The sequence below is a fragment of the Cyanistes caeruleus genome, chromosome 3, assembly GCF_971803275.1.
Source record: "Cyanistes caeruleus chromosome 3, bCyaCae1.hap1.1, whole genome shotgun sequence".
Classification (NCBI taxonomy): Eukaryota; Metazoa; Chordata; class Aves; order Passeriformes; family Paridae; genus Cyanistes; species Cyanistes caeruleus.
Window position 1 is genome coordinate 24,860,656 of NC_141703.1, and position 22,226 is coordinate 24,882,881.

At 47.2% G+C, this 22,226-nt stretch overlaps 1 protein-coding gene across 7 annotated transcripts in view; it reads left to right on the plus strand.

The window, feature by feature from the left end:
* The first annotated feature begins 1,206 nt into the window (after positions 1–1,206).
* Positions 1,207–22,226, plus strand: part of ARHGEF7 (Rho guanine nucleotide exchange factor 7) — a 117,991-nt gene continuing 96,971 nt past the window's right edge. For 2 of the 7 annotated variants that reach the window (XM_086880184.1, XM_086880185.1), the window contains exons 1-2: positions 1,207–1,600; positions 16,505–16,591. In XM_086880184.1, coding sequence (XP_086736310.1) covers positions 1,226–1,600; positions 16,505–16,591 — 462 coding nt within the window. In that variant the 5' untranslated portion in view covers positions 1,207–1,225. Of the gene's footprint in view, positions 1,601–16,214; positions 16,415–16,504; positions 16,592–17,002; positions 17,337–17,983; positions 18,434–22,226 lie in introns of those variants that run through there. The other 5 variants (XM_086880189.1, XM_086880188.1, XM_086880190.1 and 2 more) reach the window with 5 other exon arrangements.

Consider the following 22,226-nt stretch of genomic DNA (forward strand, 5'->3'; position numbering starts at 1 on the left):
GAACCCCTGCTGGGGATGCCAAGATAATAAATGCCTTCTGACCATTGCTGTGTGCATTGTACTTGTTTATTCCCACCTGCTTGAGTGCAGGTGGGCATTAATACTGGCAGAGGCCAGTCTGCTGCTCTGACCTCGACCAAAACAGGGAGCAAAAGGAAAAACAAATTTTGGAAGAGGTGTCTACTTGAAGTGCCAGAATTTAAGAAAATCTGCACCTATTATGGGTTAGAATGAGACAGAGTGTTGAAATTAGATTATCTTGTCTCAAGTCGAAATGCATCTCTTTCTTTCTGGGTTGGCCCGTGGTTTGGAAGGAGATCCTGGGTCAGAAGAACATGCAGTACGCCAGGCTGGGAGCAGAACAGTCGAGATGAGTTTGGATTGGCGTTATTCCCTCTGCCCCTGCCTTGAAGGCGTTTTGCCCCTCGAGGGAGTCAGGTGGGGCGAGAAGGGAGAGCAGGGGCTGTGGTGGTATCTCCTGGCATGTATGCTGCATCAGGGAGGCTGATGGCAACAGAGGGACCCAGAGGGAGCCCACACCAGCCAGCTCCTAACAAAAAAATACTGATTGCTCGTGGTGTCCTGTCCGAGCAAAGCCTTGAGGAACGGTTTTTGTCAGAATAAAAGGCACAGGAAGGCTCTGTTTCAGGTTAGCCTTCACAGTCCTGAGTATTTCCGTTGGCTTCCCAGGCGGTGCCGCAGACCATCGGGCTGGAAGCTGGCGGGAGGCGCTCCGGGGATGGAGCATCCCGGCAGGAGCACGGCGGGGATGGAGCGCACCGGGGCGAGCCCGCGACCCGGCCGCTGAGCCGAGGCTCCCGAAGGGCTTTCCTCCCGCAAGGGAACCACGGGCAAAGGCAGAGATCGCGTTAATGCGGCCGGCCGGGCCGGAACCCGCTGCCGGTGCTCCCAGAGGTAGACGGTCCGAAACCGGTCTCCCCGAGCCTGGCGCCGAAGGCTTGTGGGGGTTCGTTCCCTGCGCGACGGCGCCGTCCGAGGAGGAAATGAGGGGCCGGGGGATCCCACAACTTTTCCCCGCGGCCGGCGGTGCCCGGCGAGCTCCCGCTGCCGCTGCCGCTCCCGCCGCGCTGCGCGCCCGCGGAGGCGCCGCCCGCCCGCTAGGGGGCGCCCGGCGTCCGGCGGCCGGAGCGCGCAGCGGGCGCGGAGCGGTGCGCGGGTCTCGGCGGGCGCGCGGCCCCCGCCCGCCGCCGCTGCCAGTGATGTCATGGGGCGGCGGCGGCGGCGGCGGCAGCGGCGGCGGCGGGGCGGGGAGGAGGCGGCACTGCAGCTGCATGTGTCTGTAGCGACGGGGCCGGGGCGTCGTCATCTGCATTCACATGGGGGCGGCGCCGCCGGCCTCCGCCTGAAGCCCCCGCCGGGGGAGACACAAAACCCGCGCGGGGCGCCGCGACCCCCGCCCGCCGCCGCCATCGCCATGAATTCGGCGGAGCAGACCGTTACGTGGCTGATCGCCCTGGGCGTGCTGGAGTCGCCCAAAAAGACAATCTCCGACCCCGAGGGCTTCCTTCAGTCCTCCCTGAAGGACGGCGTGGTGCTGTGCCGCCTGCTCGACCGCCTGCTCCCGGGCACCATAGACAAAGTAAGTGCCCGGCGCCCCCCGCCCCGCCGCCCTTTGTGCGGCCGGGCCCGCCGCCCCCGGCCCCGGCCCCGCCCGCGCCGCCCCCCGCGCCGGAGGGGGGACCCCCGGGCCCGGGGAGGGCGGTGGGGGGCGCGGGGGGCGGAGCGGGGGTCAGTCCCCGTCGAGAGGCCGGGGGAGAGCGGGGAGCGGCAGCCGGGCCGGAGGGGCTTCCCCCTGCGGGCCACTGTTCTGCGAGTGCTTCACAAACGCTCCGCTCCCCGAAGCGGAGTCCTGGCTGTGCACGGGAGATGCATTAATTCTGGGGGATGGACTATGGACCCTTTTCTTGTGTACCACGAGCCGGCTGCAAACTTATATACGCAACTGCTGGAACAGCCGGTGCCTCACCTCGCTTGGGAGGTGATTCAGCTCATCCCTTCCAGCCTCTGAAGGACATTTTAGCGCTTGATGCTTAGTTTTCTTGAAGGCTGTTTAGCGTTATTTGGGTCCTTCACTGTTCGGTAGCCTGTGGGAAAAAAAAAAAAAAAATCCTTTTTTTCTTTTTCTTTTTTCTTTTTTTTTTTTTTTTTTTGGCTGAAAAAACGCATTACAGCTCTAGTCTGCATTGTGTTTGAAGAAAATGTACTCTGTCAGGTAACTTTTATGTGTTCTGTGTGCCTACGTAATTCCCGTCGTAGCTCAGCTAGAGCGAGAGGGGTTTGGTTGTGCCCCAAAACTTGGGACAGTACCGTTGTCTAACCTGATGTTCAGTAACCTAGCGCACACAGAGATACACATATTGACAAAAAACTTTCTTTGTGTGCCAGTCCGAGGTGGTGAAGAGAAGATTGATGAAGGTCATCTGCTATGCTGATGGGATGACTCCTTGCTTGAAAATAACATCGTATTTTTCACCTTTTGCAGTTAGCAGAGTTCTCCACTCGTTGGAGCCTGCTGACAGTGGGCTTTTGTTACCTCTTGTGCCTCTATTTCAAGTAGTTCTCAGACCCACAAAGTTGAAACCAATGCCTTGAGCTCAGCGGGACACTGGGCTGGGCTGTCCCTCTTTGGTTCCTCAGTTTGCCACCCACTAGGGTTGTGACTGTTTCATGTTGTACTGTAGCATGGAGGTCTCGGTTCTGGACTGGAGCCACATTCTGCAGATGTAGTAGATCATTCTTGCCTCCCAAATTCACAGGTACATTGGGAGGTGGTATGGCCATATAAGCCCACAGGAGCTCGCAGTGCTATTGGCGGGCGTTGGAAGTGATGATAGCGGACACAGTGTGTCGGTGGCTGTGTGAGCATGGGTAACTCAGGGACCACCCTGGTGGCCAGTGGGGCTAGCTGGGACAGCTGGAGCCCCTGCCACTGCTGCTGCCAGCTTTCCCCACCACCATTTTCCCCTAAGTGGCTGTTCAGGTGGTAGAGCTGAAGAGGATGTCCCTGCTCCCAAGGGGCTGCAGCTTTGTAGAGGTGGTACATGACGAGCAAACTGTTGTCCAGCATACTGGGCTGCAACGTGGGGCTCCAGAACAGGCAAATGTCCTGTTCTGCCATCGAGTAAACGTCTTGTTCTGCCATCCGAGGTGACACATGTGACGTGGGGCTGGGAGCAGGTGGGGTTCCTCCACCTAGCTATCCAGTGGCTCTGACAGGCTCTGCCCACGCCTCCTCGTCCTCAGGCTCTTTTGCCCGGTGGCACCAAGCCCGAGGAGGGTTTTGGCAGCCTGTCCCACACTGCTGCTCCAGGCACGCTCCCTGAGCACCTCTTGGACTTTGGGTTCTGAGCTTTAGGGCAGAAAAGGTCTTTCCCCTTTTTGTAGATGTCAAGCCTAGTAAAATGGGGTCCTGCACTCAATCTGGGAAAGAGGCTCTAGTGAAATCAAAATAAACAAAAAAGCATAACAGAAATAAGTGTTAAGAGTGTTTCCCGACTTAATGTGCTTTTCTGTTCCGGTGTAGTTGGGGACAGCTCGGTTAGTGAATGAAAGGCTCTCTTTTCATCTCAGAGGAGCAAACACCTCTCACGTTCGGGTGCGAGTCCCTTCACAGCCCCCATGCGCAGAGGAGGGTTTGCTGGGGCAGGCACGGCCCCAGCGTGGTGTGAAGGAGCTGTCAGCGGGGCTCCCCGAGCCCCTGGTGCTGCAGCAGCGCGGGTTGCAGGGGGAACCGTGCGGGCTGGGGTGGCAGCCAGGGCGGGAGGAGGAGGCTCCCCTCCTCCCCTCCTCCCCGAGCTCGCCCCGCGTGGAGCACGGAGCTGGGACAGGCGGCAGCCATGGACGTCCCTGCTGACCCTGTGTGTCTCCTCTGGCCCTGACTTAGCTGTACGTCTGGGGAGAAATAGCCCTCTAAAAAAAAAAAATTTTAAGAGGATCCTTGGTTTTGTGAGGGTAACTGTACTTTTTTCCCTGGGCCATTCACAAAGCACTTTCTAATTCATAGATGCGTCTGAGAGACTCACAAACTCCTTTTTTCGTCTAACTTTGTAAATATTCTTTTTCTGTAGGCTCAGGATTTATACCTCATATCTCTTTCATGTCCTCATATCTATGTTATGTCTGAGCTGTTTACATGTTACTTTATTCATTTTCTTTGCTTGTTGGTAAACAGATACAAAATTTCCATCCTCTCCTGTGCCATGGTATTCTTTCCAGGTCTTTTTGGCTACTACTGTTTGCTACTTTTTTTATAGTGAGTGCATTTAAAATATGAGCCTTTTGATTCCTTATTTGCCCTGAAAATCTTCAGCTGAAACTGGACATTTTTGAAGTCTAAAAGAAACAAGGTTTGTCCCACGGATGTAGACTGATTCAGTTCTTAAAATCATTTGAGATCATAACTTTCTATAAATATCTGAGATTAGCAGACACTTTGAAGATTCACAGAGCTCATTTTTCTGTAAATACGAAATAGTAACTATAACCAAAGAGAACATTAAAAAAAAACCAAAACAATTATAAATATGAAGAAATGTACGTCAGCTTGGGGTGCCTTTAATGATGTTTTCAAGAAAATGCTATAAATGCATTTCTTTCAAAAACAGGTTAGAAAGAGGATTCAATATATGCAAGAACGTAGTAATAATAATTTTTTTGGCATTTCGTGCTTTTTAAAGCCTCTGGGTACCCTGAGAGTAATTAGTAGGAGATTTTTAATAAATAAAGATTTTGCAACCATAAAAGGAATCAAGCACTTGAAGGTCAAAGAACAGAATTTTCATAAGTCGATAAAAGAAATTAGTGGGTTTCACGGCTGGTTAGTATATTCTTTCTTTAGATTGCTGTGTATTTGTGTACCAGCATTGCTCAGAACAACCTACAGAGCTTCTTGCCAGGAAGTTTTGGCTGAATTTGTTTACATGATAATAATTTTTTATCTTGAACAGGAAAGGACAGATATTAAATTCACTAGATTTCTGGAAGTCAGAATGAAAATACCTTGGAAAATGATGTTGTTACAGACTGTTTCTTATTTTTGGACTTCCATTTAATGTCATAAACATTCCTTTGCATTTTGAAAGAGACCATGATGGGGTAAAACAAAATAGTTGGGTTAGGCAGTGTGATGGTACTGCACAATAACCTTCCCCTGAACACAGGAAATGAACAAAAGTGAGGGCAATTATAAAGAAAAAAAAAAATTTAAAAAAATAGCAAAATCAACAAAACCGACAACAGCTTCCCCCCGCTGTCCAAACCCAGCCATGTCTTAGATTTTTTTAAGGCATGGAGATCTGTGCTGAAACATGGTTAGTTGATTTGCTCCAAAAGATAGGGAATTCTATCGATCTTAATTTAATTTCAATAATTTGAATAAAAAGCCATCATTTCAAGTTACAGAATTTCAACCTTGTGTGGTAAAACTGAATTACTTTGATGGCAGGGAAGGGATCCCCGTGGAAGCATTGCAGTGCAGTTGTCTGCCGCTTAGATGCTTTTCCTCTCAGAGATCATTTTCCAAACAGATTCCTCCATCGCAGACCAGTTTGACCCACTTTCAACGTTGTAAACAGAGATCAGAACTGGAGCGGGAATTTTCCTTGTCATGTGAGGCTTTGCGCTCCATTAAGTTTTGTTTGTACTTTTATTTTTGGTCAGCTGTTCGACAGAAAGCGTCGTTTTGAGGACAGCTTTGTTCGTATTTGGGGAGAAGGGGGAAGACGCATCGGGGAATGCGATGCAGCAGCCATTTGACAGCCCGTGGTGCCCCCGCTCCCGTCAGAGGCTCCTGAAGGGCAGGAGAGCAGCCGGTTCTGTGCTGTGGAGCCGGGGGATGCCTGGGGGTGCGGCTCGCCCTGGCCCCCCTCCGTCGAATGGACCATCCCCAGGCATCGCACTGAGCGTAGGACTGAGGAGCCCAGGAGCTGCTCTGTGTGCGTGGGAGGCTGATCCAAAACACAGCCGCTTCCTCTTGCTGCTCCCGCATGGCTGAGGTGGGAGACGGACGGCACGGGGCTGGCCCCGGGAAAACAGATCCAGCTCTCTCTCTCTCTCTCTTGCTGGAGGAGACTTGGTGCATGGCTGAAAGGAAACGTCATTCCTATTCCCTGTGGAGGATTGGGTACTGGCGTTGACATTAATTTGGTTATTAATTGGGATAGTACCAGGTCTGATGGCAGCAAAGATTAAGATCTTTGTACAAATACCTCATACATTTGTACAATTCTCTTTTTAATGAGAGAGGTCTCTGGCTAAATGAGGCATTCTGAATTGTAATTCGGGAATAAATTAACCCTTTGGGATTCACAAGGCAAATGAATTGTTCTGTGTGAGCACAAGCACTGGGAGGGTGAGCAAAAGGAGGGTTTGGGCTGCCACGTGTGGCAGCCATGTCACCAGCCTTGTCCCTTGTCCCTGTGAGAAGCGTGTGCGCCTAAGGCTCAGCAAAAGGAGATTTATGCTCATTTATCTCTGAATTCACATGTAAATATCGGAGCTAAGTATACTTCTCTCCTGTTGTGACAAGGCGTCAACATGTGATAATTCAAATACCAACATGTGGTATTTCACATGCTGAGAAGGAAGAAGAAAGGAAAGGTGTTTTGGACCCAGAGTTAATAACAAGTGATGATTTTTGTAGCCCAGTGTCATTGCAGAGAGTGCAATGCTGGCTGAATGTAGGGCCCAGAGTTTGAGAACGTCCCACCAGCAGTGCAGACATTACTCGTAAGGTGGAAATTTCCAGGTGCTAGTTGGCCCTGAGCAACCTACATTTTGGAAGTTCTGGCAGGATGTTCTCACCCTGATGCCTTGGTGAGGTTTTTGGGGTCTGCCTGGCTGACCCCAAAGTCTGTCCTGCCTTCTCTCAGTGAAATCTGTTGGGAAGGTATTGTGGTTGCTGGTATTGCAGCAGCAGCAGCAGCAGCAGGTCATCACAGGACTAGACCTGGGAGGCAGGAAGCAAAATCTGCATTTTAATGTGCATATGCTCTCTTCCTTCAGCAATAGTCCTCCCAGGGAGATTACTGTGCTTCTGGCAAGAATAATCCGTGCTGGACAGGTGTGCCTGCCGTGGCTGCGTGCTCGGGGAACACCGCTGTGTCTGTGAATGCTGTAGCTCCAGAGTGGAGGCACTGCAAGGACGAGCCGAGAGCCTGGGGAAAAGTTATCCCAAACAAAGTCATTAGAGTGCCTTTTTCCTGCATACATGCTGTTCTCATCAGGGGTACTGTGAGCTGTGTAGGATTTTTTGGTCCTGTAACAGACTTGCAATTAACCATGTTACTCCTACTGCCTTGTGAGAGCAGGGATGCACAAATGCTTTGAAGGAGAATGCCCTTGCTTTCCTGTCTATGTACTGGCTCTGTAATTCTGGTGACTGGGATATTATCTGAGGAAATACGATCTGCCTGTGCTCATTGAGGAAGCAGAGGACTTATATCTATGTGTGCTGCCTTCTTCCTTGAAAACCAGATCCTGTCAATGCATAACATCTAGAATGGGTTAAATAAGGGTGTGCCAGATCCTGAGAAGAGAGGGCAATTAAGAAAACTGTTGGCCATTAAATTGTATTTTGCGAGAAAATGTGGAAAAATAATGTGGTTCTGCTGGACTTACTTTCATTACTGTCTTTCCCAGAGATTTTATATACATTCTTTCTATGTCTGTACGCAATATGGACAAGAGAAAAAGTGACTCTTTAGCCCTCAGGTGCCCTACTGCTACCCAGACTATCCTCCAGTTGCTGTGTCTGTGTGGAGAAAAAGAACCGTGAGGATGCCATCAGCAGGCTCCTCTCTGGTTACACAGCATGCTAGTGGCTGATGGCACCACATTGTTCAGCTGAAAACATTTAAGATTGTAATTCCAGCCTTAGAAAACTGTAAGTTTGGCTTTAAAACTGAAGTTTGCAGAATAGGTATGTATGTAAGTGTATTTATGCATACACTGACATATATATTTATATATATTATATATAATATGCATGCATAATATTAAAATCTGGGTATGAATCACTGAGGGGAATTCAATATACATCTTCCTTAAATAACAATTTTAATTAGTTGTTATCCAATGGCTGTGATTTAAAGAGCTGGAACCTTAAAACATTTAGAGCATGACAGGACGTGCAAAAATACTGTGAGCTGGCAGCATGGAAGCAGTGGCTTGCACCTTGGCTGGCTAAGCTTTACTCCCTGATCCTCAGCCAGTGTGACACTTCTGCTCTCTCCCTCACTTTGCTGCCTAGAGCAAAGCCATTTTCTCTCCACATCTCTCAGTGTTATGTGATTGCTGCCATTACAGAGTCATAGAACCATAGAATGGTTTGGGTTGGAAGGGACCTTAGAGATCCTCTAGCTCCAACACCCCTGCCATGGAACACCTTCCACTAGACCAGGCTGCTCAAAACCCCATCCGCTTTGCCTTGAACACTTCCAGGGATGAGGCATCCGTGACTTATCTGGGCAACATCTTTCAGTGCCTCAGCACTGTAATCGTGATGGGGAGCTCGAGAGGGGTGCAAGCTTCATCTACAAATTTCTTTCAATTTGTGCTGCTCCTCATCACAGATCACTGAGACCCTGTGGGCAGAGGCCCCTGTCCCTTCTTGGCTGATGAAACACTGCTTGGGTCTAAGTGCATTTAATACGGGTCTCCATTTTCCTGCTCTGCAGTGAGTGCTATTGGATGATGTTGGCAGCTTGCCCAGAAGAGAATCCATCCCTTCTGTAGGGCTTTGGTAGTCCTATGGAATATTTTCATGGGGTGGGGGAAGGGGGAAAGCAGTAAAAATCATATACCCCCCACCGGTGCAGCTGTGCTGTCAGGGAAGTGCTTTTGTTGGCTTTGTTAATGTCACTGGGGGAAGTGGTACTGTTAGACTGGCAGAGGAATTCCCTCTCTGGCATATGTTACATCCACACTGAGGAGCGATGCCAGCATATCTAGCAGCAGAGCTCTCCCAGTGTAAACAAACCCTGAGTGATTGGACTCCTGAAGCCTGAGCTTGCGCTGCATCAAAACAGCGATGCTCCACAGGAAACACTGCAGGGTTTACGTGACAAGGGGGGCAAAATCCTTCCCCATCAGCCTTCCTTCACAGGGGAATCTCTTCAGTTCAGTTCCTGCCAAGCCCACACCTGGAGCTACACCTCATCGGGCTTTTTTCACACACTGACTTCAGGGAAATACGCATCTTGCTGTGGACGCTTAATGCTGGCACCCCTGGAGCTCTGCAGCCTGAGGCTGATGATGCTGCTGGGGGTTGGGGGTCAGTTGCATGCTAGCTGATTTCCTCTTTTTCTTTAAAATAGAAAGAAAATAAGCAAAACCACAGGAATTAGGAATATTAGTTCTTAGTCTTTAGGACAGAAGGGAAAGCAGATTACTGCTGCAGCTGCAACTAGACTCTCTTATGTGTGTATATCACATCCTTCAGGCACACTCCTGTGCATGTGTTCTGGTAGGACTCCTGCCTAGCTCAGGTCACAGGTGGGGGGGCCTGCAAGATCCTTGTAGCAGTGGCAAAGACAGCTTGTAAGTTTTACCTGCACGGCATTTTCATTTTCTTAATGCTGCCAACCTATGTTTTCTGTATGAAAAACAAAAATTTGATGTAAACTTGAGAAAATAAAAGTATCATATGGACTGCTCTGGTGCCCTTAGACTATCATGTTTGTATCTTAGGGCTGGGTAAAAATCTGCCTCATGGGAGTCAGTTTATAGTATTCCACAAAATCACAGCATCAATTAGGTTGGAAAAGACCTCTGAGATCATCGAGTCTTTGAGTGAACACCACCTTGTTAACTGGACCTTGACACTAAGTGCCCCATCCAGTCTTTTCTTAAACACCTCCACAGAGGGTGATCCCACCACCTCCCTGGACAGCTCATTCCAATGTTTAATCACACTTTCTGTGAAGAAAAGCCTCCTAATGTCCAACCTGAACCTTCCCTGATGCAACTTGAGTCAATGTACTTTGATGGGAATTTAATCAGGGTCCAAAGGAAGTGGCAAAAGTACTGTACTTCTATTGCAAAAAATGTACTGTTTTCCTGAATATTGTTTAATTCAGGTACATATCTGAAAAGACAAGCTCAAACAGCTGAATTACTTTTACAGAGTAATTTTTGGAGGGCAGATTAATGGAAAAAAAGCAGCTCTAATTTTTGCATAAGGCCCTGTTAAGGTCCTGTTTATAAAGGCTGCCACAAGACCTGGCTAGCATTTTAACCAAACTGTACATTTCATTTGCAAACTTAGCTGAACTTAGGTTTTGAGGGCTATTACACTAAAGAACTGAAGCAGCTAAAACAGAACATTTGTGTGTTTTAATGTAGGTTACTGTTGATGATGGCTAGTCAGGCAGAGGAGCATTTCTGAATGTGTGCAAAGGAAGGTATCAGAGGAGTCTTCAGCCAGCTAAAAGTGCTCCTGGTTTCAGATAGCATTGCCAAGTGGAGGTTGAGGGAACACAGAGTGTTGGCTGATGAATTGATGTGGCCTGTGGCATGGTAAAGAAAAGGTAGTGGGTTACGTTTGTGTAGCTAAGTGTGGGATTGGGTTTGCTGGTTTGGAAGGTGGTGGTGTGTGGTCTGAGGTGGGAGAGATGGAATACAGGGACTAGTGTGGGGATGTAGGATGTAAAACAGAGGAGTGTCACATATGGGGTTAGTCATGCTGATGGCTTTGGAGTGCGGAAATGGGATCTAAGAACTGCTTCTGTGGCTGTCATTAATAGTGGTGTCCAAGGGCAAGAAGTCTGGGAACCTTTATGCTCTATTGTTAATAAAAAATGGACATTAACCACTTTCCAGAGAGTTCTTCGAAACTACACTCAAAGGACTCTTGTAAGTCTAGGAGAACTCTCTGGAGTTTGAGATACTAAGTAGATACCTGCTCCTACTTTCTGCTGTATTTTGATTAACTTCCTGGCTGGGTATCTTATTCAGCAAATAAGAATTTTAGGGCATATCATAAGGCACCTTCCTTCCTCTTTGTATTGTATGTAGAGCCTAGGTGAGTTGTGGAAATGTAAAATTTTGGCACTTTTATGCATGACCTGTAGGAGTGTCAGTCTTTTGCTGGATCTAGCTCTTACTATGTGTCTGTCTGACTGCCTGCTGCTGTGCTTTCAGAGCATGGGTTCCCTCAAGCCAAAATACAGGTGTCTCACCCATGCTGGCTGCTGTGAAAATTATTATTGAGAAGTTTGTGGGTCGCAGGTTTTATAGGGTGGGAAAAGTCAGTGCTAAAGACCTGCAGTACTGCAGGAACTGTATCATGCAAAGGTCTGGTGCTCTGTCAAAACACCTGATTTTAAAACAAAACTGCACTGTGCTGAGAATCCTGATCTGTGTTTTTAGTTTAGTTACAGCATCCTGCTAATGTGCCATCAGTATGGTGTGCGGTCCTTTAAGTGATTGGCTCAACTGCAGAGTGCTCCTTACTTAGAGATGTGGAAGATGTGATCCTTTGAAGTGCAGCTGTGCCTCCTGCTGTCCTGGGAGGAGCACGGGGCTCCATCTGCAGTCCTCTCAGCCCAACTGCTCACTGACTGTGGAGGAAGTGCTGCACCTGCCATTGGTTCCTAGCAGCGGATGCTTCCTCGAGAAGCAGAGGATGTCCTCCTGTGTAGCTGTGTAGCCTCTTTTTCTTTTCCATCCCTGCTGGGTGCAATTTGTGAGGGCCAGTGGTCGGGAACAGAGCAGGAAACCCGAATGCCGAAAGGGATGGGCCCTGCTGGGCATGGGCGCAGGTGCAGGCAGGAGGCGGCAGCTGGGAGGGGTGGGGAGGGAAGGGACGTGCAGGAGGTGTTGGACAGTTAAACACCTGCAGCTCACCACCCAGACTGGTGTGAGAATGGCCAAGCTTCCTCCTCATGATGTTTTTAATCTTGTTTTTATCCCTGAACACAAATCCTGGCAGCAAATCCCAGGCTGTAGTGCTTGTGCAGGAGGTGTTTGCTCCATTGGAAGAGCAGTTGTCCTTGACCAGTCAAAGGGGTTGGAAGCAAGGGAAACACAGCTGCTGTGGGACTGAATGCTATCCACAGGACCCTTTCCTTAGCTTCACTGCGTTGTGCAGTTATGATATTTTTACTGATTAGATAGCAGTAATGCTCTGTGTGTACAAGGTGTTCTGAAACATGGAGAGAAAACTGTTTTGTGCTGTGAAGGGAATCTGATGTAAAAGGCTCCAGGCAGGATAAATAGGATTTCTCACTACTTACAGGATCAGTCACTGAACTTCTGTCTGGAGCAGCCTTACACCTGAACAGGACAGTTTTTACATGTCTGCTGAACTTGGCTACTAGTTTGCAGCTAATGTTACATTCCGTATTAGTTTCTGCTTCTTAGTAACTGAGATAGTCTTCTTACATAGTAAAACATGTTGCACTTACTATATGTTGTGCTAGATAAATGATTGTTTTAAGTTGCATGTAAGTAGGAACCGTGTTATTACTCGGTCTATCTAGTAGATTCCAGTTTCTATATAAAGACTTTGTAGAATTCTCACTCTGTGACCCAGCTTGTCATATTGTTCAGCAGATGAATGCAAGTAAACAGCTAATTTTCCATATATGCAGCTGAAGATGTCTCCTACTTTTTATTAATGTTTAATGTTTACTTGAGATTGTAGTCAAAGAACTGTGGGTTTTCTTTTTTTTTTTTTTTTTTCCTTTTTCATTTTTTCTAAGATCACCCACCATTCTTTTTCCTGATGCAGACTCTCTGCATTGCCCTTTATTATTCACTTATGTTGTTTAAAACCATAGATTCAAACTGATCAAAAGGGATGTAACATTTAGTTAGGTACCATATATTTGCATCACACATTGTTCCCCGCCTTTTCTGGATGGTGGGAAATGTACTCTGCTCCTTGATAGGTGCAGTGCATCACGTAAGTGTCCTCAATGAACTAGCTGTGGTTTTCAGCACTGCTCCCCGAGAGATTAAATCTTAATCAGAACCTGTCCCTGAACCACCAAGAAGTGGTTTAAACAGTGGCTGTTCTGCATTTTACCTTCCTCTTGTCTCTTTGGATTCCACCGTGGCACCCTGGTCCCTAATTAAGAATCTGTCATGCCCCTCTGGAACCCTTGTCTTTTCTAATTACTATTAACCTTTTTTATTTGTATTACTAGAGCACACAGAGGTTCCAGTTGGACACTGAGGCCTCTTTGTACTAAGAGCTGTGTATATATATAAGAAGTAGACAACCCCCATTAATGAACTAGTGGTGTTGCTCTGTGATAGGGAAAGGATAAAGCAAATACTGGAAGGAAAAATACCTAACCTCTTTATTTCACTGGCTTTATGTACATGTAACCTACTTTTTATTAAGCTAAGGAATTTAGGAATATGACCCTAGGGTTTTTTTTGTTTATCCTTTGTCTCTGAATGTATTTGCCGTCTTTCAGGTGGACTAGGACTTACCTGCCTGTGGTCTGCTTGAGTGTTGTTCTGGTAGATTTTGGATAGTGTGTGAGGCTATGAATGTGATCTGTGTGAGAGGTCATGCTCCTGAGCTTCCTGTAACTGTAAAGGATATCATGTACCATATGTGTGATTTTATCATGGGCCTGGCCCACATAACTGCACTTCAACATTCTGTTGCAGGGCTGATTTTTGTTCTTCAGGTCCCTTACCGTGTTTCTCAGCTGTCTGTAGGAGAAGGTTGCCAGAATCACATTAAGATTTTCCAGGTAAATAGCGGGTTTGCTTCATTTTATTGGATCATTAATGCTTTACATCTCTAGCAGGATGGAAATGCTAAGATATTTTTAAATTCTTTACCCATATGCTTCTGTCTTGTGTTGTATAAAAATGCCGCTGCAGCCACAGAGCTGAGAAAATGTACCCTGCTTCTTTTATCTCTCCAAAGTATTTTCCCTTGCTTTGAAGGAAGAAACAGCATTTCTAAAGATTTACTGTATCTTATTTTATTGTTTTGAGGAAGGTGATTTTTAACTGGAAACATGCATTAGGGTGCTGGCATGGCTAAGGTCTCAGTGCTGTATTTGGCATGTATTTTAAGCTTCCAGATCTGACAGGGAACAATTTGCAGGGCTTGGGATTTCTTTGCTTGTTGTTTCTTTAATCAGCAATTTAAAGTTTTTGCCTTTCTCTTATCATATCTCTCCTTACCCTCTCCCTTTTCTTCCACCTGGACCTTTTTTTTTTTGGCCTCTTTCCAGTTATTGTTCAGTCTTTTATGAATTATGTGCAGCCTCGTATGAGGTGGTAGTACACATCTGGGTTTCTTACAATTACTGAGTTTAATGTGTTGGAGCCTTTGGGACATTTTGCATAAATGTGGATTATGTTATGAGCCAAGACATTTGCTTCTTTTAAGAGAAACCTGGATTTACTGTGATTTCCTGGGAGATGTCATTTGTGTTTGAAGAGCAGAAGTAATGTTAAGGTTTCTCAGAGTGAAAAGAGGCCTTGATGAACAAAGTAGATGAAAAAGAAAATGGGGGGGGTACAAAAAAGAGACAAGGAAGTAGCACATGTAAAAGGAGATAAACCTCAGTTATTATGCAAATAGTTTAAGATAAAACTTATAAATTTCAACTATATCATTGTTGTGTGAATATTAAGAACATATAGGAGAGGGCATAGAAGAAGCATCAACATTGAAAAAATTCCCAGCATCTTATTCTAACAAGGGATGTTGGTGTGATAGTTTTAAATTTCTTACTGTAATTAAGAAATAAGTTAATAATCAAAAAGTATTTCTAACAAGAGACATCTAACATTGGAGGGGTGTGGGTATGTGTGCTTTCCTTGAGGAAAGGAAAATTCTTCAACTCTTATTGTTACCAAATTCCTAGTATTACAGACTAGTGGCTTTAATTGAAGAATCATCTGAATTTTGTGTAGAAAATGATAGCGACGTGTGTCTTAAATTTCTTTGTGCCAGGTTCACCCTGTCATGCTGTCACATTTGTTATTTTTTGCGGTATCATGGGGTCAGAGGTACCTCACATATAATCGTGTGGGAAGGCACTACCTTGGTTTCACCTTGGCGGAATGTTTGGAGTCAGCCTTATGTGAAGTTCCCAGTGCTATGCAGGTGGATTATGCTGTGAGTTTATGTAACCTTGACATACACGTGTGTTTGACAAAACCTCCTCTGAGTGCAATGCATGATCAAAGGCCATGACGCTGTGTGTTGCAACACCTCGGCTCCCAGCGACTCGCCAGTGCACTTCTGTGCTAGGCTTTCCCCTTCTGACAGAACGGGGTGGCCACTTTGGGTAGTGATTTGTTTGCTAAACTGCTTCACAGAAATCAATGAATTTGTTGTGAAAGGATGCTAATGTGCACACAGAGTTTAGTTAAGCCGTGGTACGTTCAGCCATGTCCCCGGAGCTCTTGGGGCTGGCTGCTTTTCCGTGGAAGGGCTGCACTTTGCTTTTGGGGTAGACAGAGGTTGAGCTGAAGGCAGCGTGAGTGCGGCTGCAGAGAGCAGACAGCTGTGTTGCCAAAAACTGTCTTAAATTCAGTCAAGGCTTTCCTCTTTGTGAAGTTGTTTTTCTGCTGGGGTAGGAAGGGGCTGTTTAATAAACTACAAATGAAGGTCGCTAACATCAGACCCTGGAATTGGTAGATTATTAACTCCGAGTGCCGATATTTTCCGCGGGGGTTTCCGGAGCATTTCTGATATGTTTCCTCGTTAAAAAAGCGATACCCAAGGGTGGACCGGAGTCAGAACGAGGGCACCGACCAGCCCCACCGGCGACACCGGCCACCCTCGGCTGCGCCCTGTGCGCGGTCCCTGCTCGTCCCGGGGAGGGGCTGTCCTCGGGCTGCCCACCGGGCCGCTTGGCCCTGCAGCCAAACCCGCCACGGCACCGGGCTCCGTGCACCAGCATTCCCAAAAATTCAGAAGCCCGGTGCGGCGAGGCCCGGGGCCGCTCCCGCCCGCGGCCGGGGCGGGGCTGGGTTGGGCTGGGCTGGGGAGGGCCGGGCTGGGCTGGGGAGGGCTGGGGAGGGCCGGGCTGGGCTGGGGAGGGCTGGGGAGGGCCGGGCTGGGCAGGGCCGAGCTGGGCTGGGCCGGGCTGGGCAGGGCCGAGCTGGGCTGGGCCGGGCTGGGCTGGGCCGGGCTGGGCTGGGCCGGGCTGGGCAGGGCCGAGCTGGGCTGGGCTGGGCTGGGGAGGGCCGAGCTGGGCAGGGCCGAGCGGGGCCGCGCCTCCCTCCCTCCCTCCGCCCGCCCCTCCGGGGCAGAGCCGCCCGCGACCGCGCCTGGCCGGGGCACCCCTGCCCGCGCTCCTGCCCGCCGCCCCCCGCCCTCGCACGCCATTTCCTGTGCTCCGTGTTTACTTCCCGGTTCAAAGCCGCCAGTGGGAGCGATCGGCGCCGCTGCCCGCCGCGGGAGCGGGAGGTGAGGGGAGCGGCGGGGTGGGGACGCCGCTCCGCCGCGGTGCGCTCCCATCTCCTCCCCTCGCTGAGCCGCCCGCCTCTTCTCTTGCAGGTGTACCCGGAGCCGCGGACGGAGGGCGAGTGCCTGAGCAACATCCGCGAGTTCCTGCGGGGCTGCGGTGCTTCCCTGCGCCTGGAGGTGAGTCGGGGCTGGGGGCACCCGGCTCGGTCCCGCGGGCGGGGGGTTCTCGCCCTCCCTTTGTGCCTGGGGACGCGGCTGACAAGATGGTGGCGGCCGCCCCTCCCCTGGCTGCGGGGAAGCCCGGGGGGCTGCGGGGAAGCCCGGGGGGCTGCGGGGAAGCCCGGGGGGCTGCCGGGAAGCCCGGGGGGCTGCCGGGAAGCCCGGGGGGCTGCCGGGAAGCCCGGGGGGCTGTCTCGGCGCTGGCCGGTGCCTTTCCCCGGAGGAGCCCCGCTGTCTGGCTGGGACCGGGCCCCGGCTCCACATGGCAGGGCCGCGCCCCGTCCCTCCGCCGCTGCCGGCAGCGAGTGCCGGGGACGGGCTCTGCCCGGCCCCGGGGCCGCTAAAACCGCTGCTCCCCTGTCCGAGCGAATTCTCGGTACGTGTAATTTGTGTCCGATTTATTCGTGGAACCGCAGGGGTCGGCTTAGAGAAATTAAGTTGCCCACTGCCGAGTGAAATGCTAATTGAAGAAAATGGCAGGTGCTGGTTCTTCTATTTAAATTTGCGTTACATAAAAGCCCAGCAAACTGCCATCTTTTCCGAACGTGTGTTCGCAGGGTTGCAAATTAGGTTCTCGAATATTGCTGGTATATTTAGCTATAGCAAGTACATACTGCTGTCGAGTTTACTTGATGTTGGTGTGTGGGAAGGAACTGATGAGATTAAAAACAGGTTTCAGCTTCTCTGCGTTGGAAAGTGAGAGGTATTGTAACTTCAGTTCTTGGAGACATTTTTTTTTGTGTGGAAAAATTGGTTTCTAGTGCTTCTGAACTTAAATTAATGTATTATTGTGTTAATTAATTCACAGGGTCTTTTGGTACCTCTGGTCTTGCCTGTGATTTTGCCAGGCAGTAACTGAATGTCATTAAAAAACACTCTGCTTTCCTGAGGCCTCTAAACAGTGAAAGATCATTAGTGAAATAAATGATACTTGCAGGACTTGTCCTTAATCTCAGGTTCCCTCATGGATGAAGATGGAAATTAAGACTGCTTTTAGCACTCCTCTTGTTAATAAGTCCTTACATTTTCATCTACCCTCCCTTCTCCCCTTCAAATACACAGAAAATCCCTTAAGATTTCTTGGGAAGAAACCCAAATCAAGTTCTGAAATACTCAGAAACCAGATTCTGGGGTGAACAGTGCTTTATGTCAAGCATTCTTTTTGCTTTGGAGCAGCTGTCACTCCCATTTGTCTTTTCTAGGGCCACAGTGAGTTTTTCATATTTTGAACATTCATGCATGTAAGCAGATCCAAGCTTCACGTGTCAGTCATTCATGAACTGGGGAGGACTGGGGGAGGAGGTACTTCAGATGGCAACGCAGAAATAAAGTGAGTGTTGTAAGTGTTAAAGAGGGGGATGTAGCCTTTTCTAATTTCCTAAGTTCCTTTATCAGGTCTGTCACACAGCTGGAAGCTATTGCAATTGTGACAGGCTGGGAATAGTTACACTGTTGCAGTTTGTTCTCTTTTCTAGTTGCAGAAAGTTGCAAAGAGCTTTTGTTAGCTCTTTTCCTTAGGGTGACCAGAAAACGAAGAAAAATGATTAAAAGAGAAGATAATTTTGGCCTTGTTCTGAGAGCCTGAATATTTTTGGGAATAGTCAAATTGTTAACCTGGCCTCAGGGGCTTCTCAGCAAGCCTGCCGGAAACACCTTTCTTACGTGGAGGTAGCTGGCAGCAGTAGCTTCCAGCTCAGCATGTTGGAACAGGAATTACTCCCAAGCTACCAGAGAGTTCAGAAACTGGCAAGAAAGGGCACAAATGCTTGGACTTATGGAGCTCTTGTGCGTGTATTTATGGTTTGTACATTGTCTGTTCCCTGTTGTTTTCTCATTAATTTTTCCAACCCCCTAACTGTGGCCAAAGATGAGAGCAATGGCAACCTGGATTCAACCAGGGAGGAGCTGGCGGGGGCCTCTTGGCCATCCGCTGCTCCTGGGCGCTTTCCCTCTGTTAGCAAGGTGTGAGTCAGCCCTGGAGAATCTGTGCCTTCCTCATCCTGGGAACTGGGAAGATGCCACAGCTCCCCTGTGTAGGGTCTGTGTAAAGCTTCCTGAGTTGCAGTCAAGGTTTAGAGATTGCATTGAGCAAAGAGTGTGAGGAGCATCTCTGGAGCCGCTTTAGGGGATATTTTCAGAGAGGGCAGATGAACGAACGAAGAGTTAGTGGTGAGTACAAATATTTGACAAAGGGGTGGATGCATACGTGGTACCTTAAATAACAGAAACATTTGGACAATACAGGTATCAGAGGGAGCTCTAGGTTGGTATAGGGAGATGTGATGTTATCCTGTGCACTAATGTGGTGCTTTTCCTAATTAGTGTTCCACAATGTGGAGTTTTCTGTGGCCTGTAAGGGTTGTGCTTGAGCCTTACACCGAATGTGAATTACAGGTAGTTGGATCAGATGATTTCTGTGTGTGTAATTTTGTGAGCCTGGTGAAGGCATGGTAGTGGTTTGATTAGCCTAAGATCAGCATTGCACAAGCACTTTTTGCTCTCAGATCTGAACTCATCTTGGAAGCAGTGGTGCTGTATTTTTACGAAGCCATGTCAGAGCTTCTTGCCTTGCTGGAGCTCTGTAGGTTCCCAGTTTTGGAGACTTTGTTATGGCATGTTTGAGAATTGGATAAACTGCTGTGGTTAATGGAAAGTTGCACAGCAGTAGATGGCTTCTTAGAGGTGCTTTCATCTGCAGATCCATTTATTAGAGGACACGATAACTTTGGTTGTTTTCCTCCATGTAAAATAAGGGGCAGAGGTGAGAAAATCTGTTGGTTTGGAAAAGTGCTGGTGTCTGAAAGTTGTTCTTGTTTTCTTCCTCTTGCTTCCCAGTAAGTTTGGGTTGTTAGAAAGATAATAAAACATTCAGAAAGGGTATTTCAAATTCTAATGAGGAGGATCGCTGTTCCTCAGAGGAAACCAATGGCTCCCTGCCCACACCCCCTAGTATTTTTTGATATTTAAGTGTTCCAGAGAAAAGAGAATACTTAATTTGGAGCTTGCAGCAATCTTTGTAAAGCAAAGCATGATTCCAGAAATAACCAGAAGAATGTGCTGCAAGAATTGGGCTTTTAAAATTATTTTTAATACAGTTTTCTTGTATGCGGATACAAAGAACTGAGACCTACTAATTAAAAAATGTTCCTAAGACCTCCACCAGGAACTGAATTTCCATATTTTTTCCTTTCAGAAAGCCATTAATGCTTCCTTAGTATAATTGTAGTATTGAGTCATTTATTCTACTTTGAGCCTTTAGTCCTGTTGTTGAATGTCTTTATAGATGAGACTGTAGAATAGCTACTTGTGTTGTCATTTCACATCTTATTGTGTACCTTTTCCTTAGGCAAATAGAATATTTGCTATATACTGCTTCTTGCCATTTTTGCTTTAAATGCTGTTTTCCCATCCAGTTTTTTCTTTGGCTGAGAAGACGTTTAACTGTACTCCCTTCTGAGGAGCATGACCAGCTTTTCAAAACATGGTCCTAGATACTTGTTGTACTGGAGGGACTCTGATCTAGAAGAATATGGGTGGATATGTATAGTTTAGAAGGAACTCACTGCAGGTATATCTTCCACAGAAGTCTGGCAAAGGAGAGAAAAATGAAAAAGTGATGGCTTATTTCTACCTGAGCCCTAGCAAGTTTTACCATTGTGATTATCTTGTACCTATGTCACCTTAGTCTAGTTTTGTTGTCTTTCAAAGGAGCTTGAGCTTCCTGAATATAATGCTCTTTTCTTATTCTTTGACCTGAACTGTTTGACAGCTTGCAGAACCAAAACAAGCCCTGGAGAAATCACTGTATAGTTCAACAGCAGTGAAGTTTGTTGGAGGAGCAGTTGAATGTAGAATAATAACAAAAACAGGTTAATGGAAACCATTTAATATCTGCTGTTTAAAGGGCAGAATGCTTGATATATCCTGTGAACAGTGTTGTGGTCTGTGTGATCAAATTCCGTGAGTAGCATCTTGCAGGAGTTTTTTTTTTGCTGGCTTTCATCAAATGAAATATTAATGCTTGCTTATCTGCAAATATCTAATATTAACAGGTTTCTTGAGCTCAAAAATATTTTCTATTTCTGACTTTCATACTGATGGGTAAGATAGTAACTGCTTAATGGAAATAGGCAAGCCATGGATCTGAGAATCTTCTCTACCTGCCAAGAGACCTACTTGCCTCTAGGATTCAAGGATGGTCATTTTATTAGAGGCAGCAATGCCAAACCCAGGACTTTTTTTCCATAATAAACAAACCAAAGAAGTAATAAAGCAAACCTGGCAGTCTTACACAGTCTAGGGAGATCCTGTGTTTGTATATTATAAACTCTCTTGTACAAGAGGGATTTGCCCTTAAGGTTCAGAACACTGCATGCAAATTTGTTAAATATAATTCATAGCACTCAAGATTTAATCAAGATATACAAATGCCTGTGAATGTCTACAATGGAGCTCTGGCCTTGGGGAAATGTTTGTAGGAATGCCAGTGTCCCTCTGCTAGAGCAGGTAATATTTTGGGAGCAAGGGTACCTATCTGTGTTGTTCCCTCACACCCACTGCTAACACAGCTGTTCATCTGTTAGATGATGCTTCTTTCCCCTGAGCCTTCCCCACTTCTTTAGATCATTACAGCTACAATCCTACTACCAGTGTGGACTTGGAAAGGTATTCTGCCAGTTGATTTTCAAAGACCTGTTTCAATAAGGAAGGTGTAGAGCTATGCTGCTAGTGTGAACGGACTTGGCTGACATTCACTTGTTAGTGAATTAGAAATAAATAGGTTTCTAGTACTGAAGAGCTTTATGCAGGTCTTAGGATGATGATATAGAAATTAAATCACCTATCTATTCCTTTCAGCCCTCATTCAGACTATCATCATTTTGCAAGAACAAGATTCCTTGGATTTGCTCCTGAGTTTGTTCCAACATAATGCCTTTCTAACCCAGAAGGTGTGCTGCCAAACGCCTTCGTGATTCTTAAATGTCATTAACATTTTCCAGAATGTCAATGTTTTAAAGTTACCATTCTTTGCTTGCAGAGTGCACATTGTGAACTTTGATTTCTAGGCTGAGATCTTACTGTTATGTCTTTAAATTAAGATGTGTCTACTGTATTCCTTCCCCCAACTCCGCAGTTTCTACTTGTTCACAAAACTATTCTGAATATGTTTTAGATATTGCTTACAGCAAAGTGTAGTGTGTGACTGCAACTTGTCTGGTACATACAGATTTCCAACATATGACTACTTCTCTCTCCCTCACACCCTCCATTTCTATCCTTTTTCTCACATGTAAATATGTGTTTTTAAGATGGGGAGATGCTTCTGCTTGACTTATTTATGTTATTTTCATAAGAATGGCTTCCTGTGATACGAATAATTTTTATGATGCACATAGTAGCAGGTCTAGGACGGAGACTGTGTTTCATGTGTTTACCAATCCTTTGTATTCCTATTGAAGAGGAGCCTTTGAATACTACTTGAATGGTGTCTTACAGATAGAAAAATCAGTATTTTTTTTTTTTTTCTGAGATTAAGCCAGTTCCTCATCTTGTGTACTATTCATGTATAGTGTCATGCTGGCTGAGAAGGTAA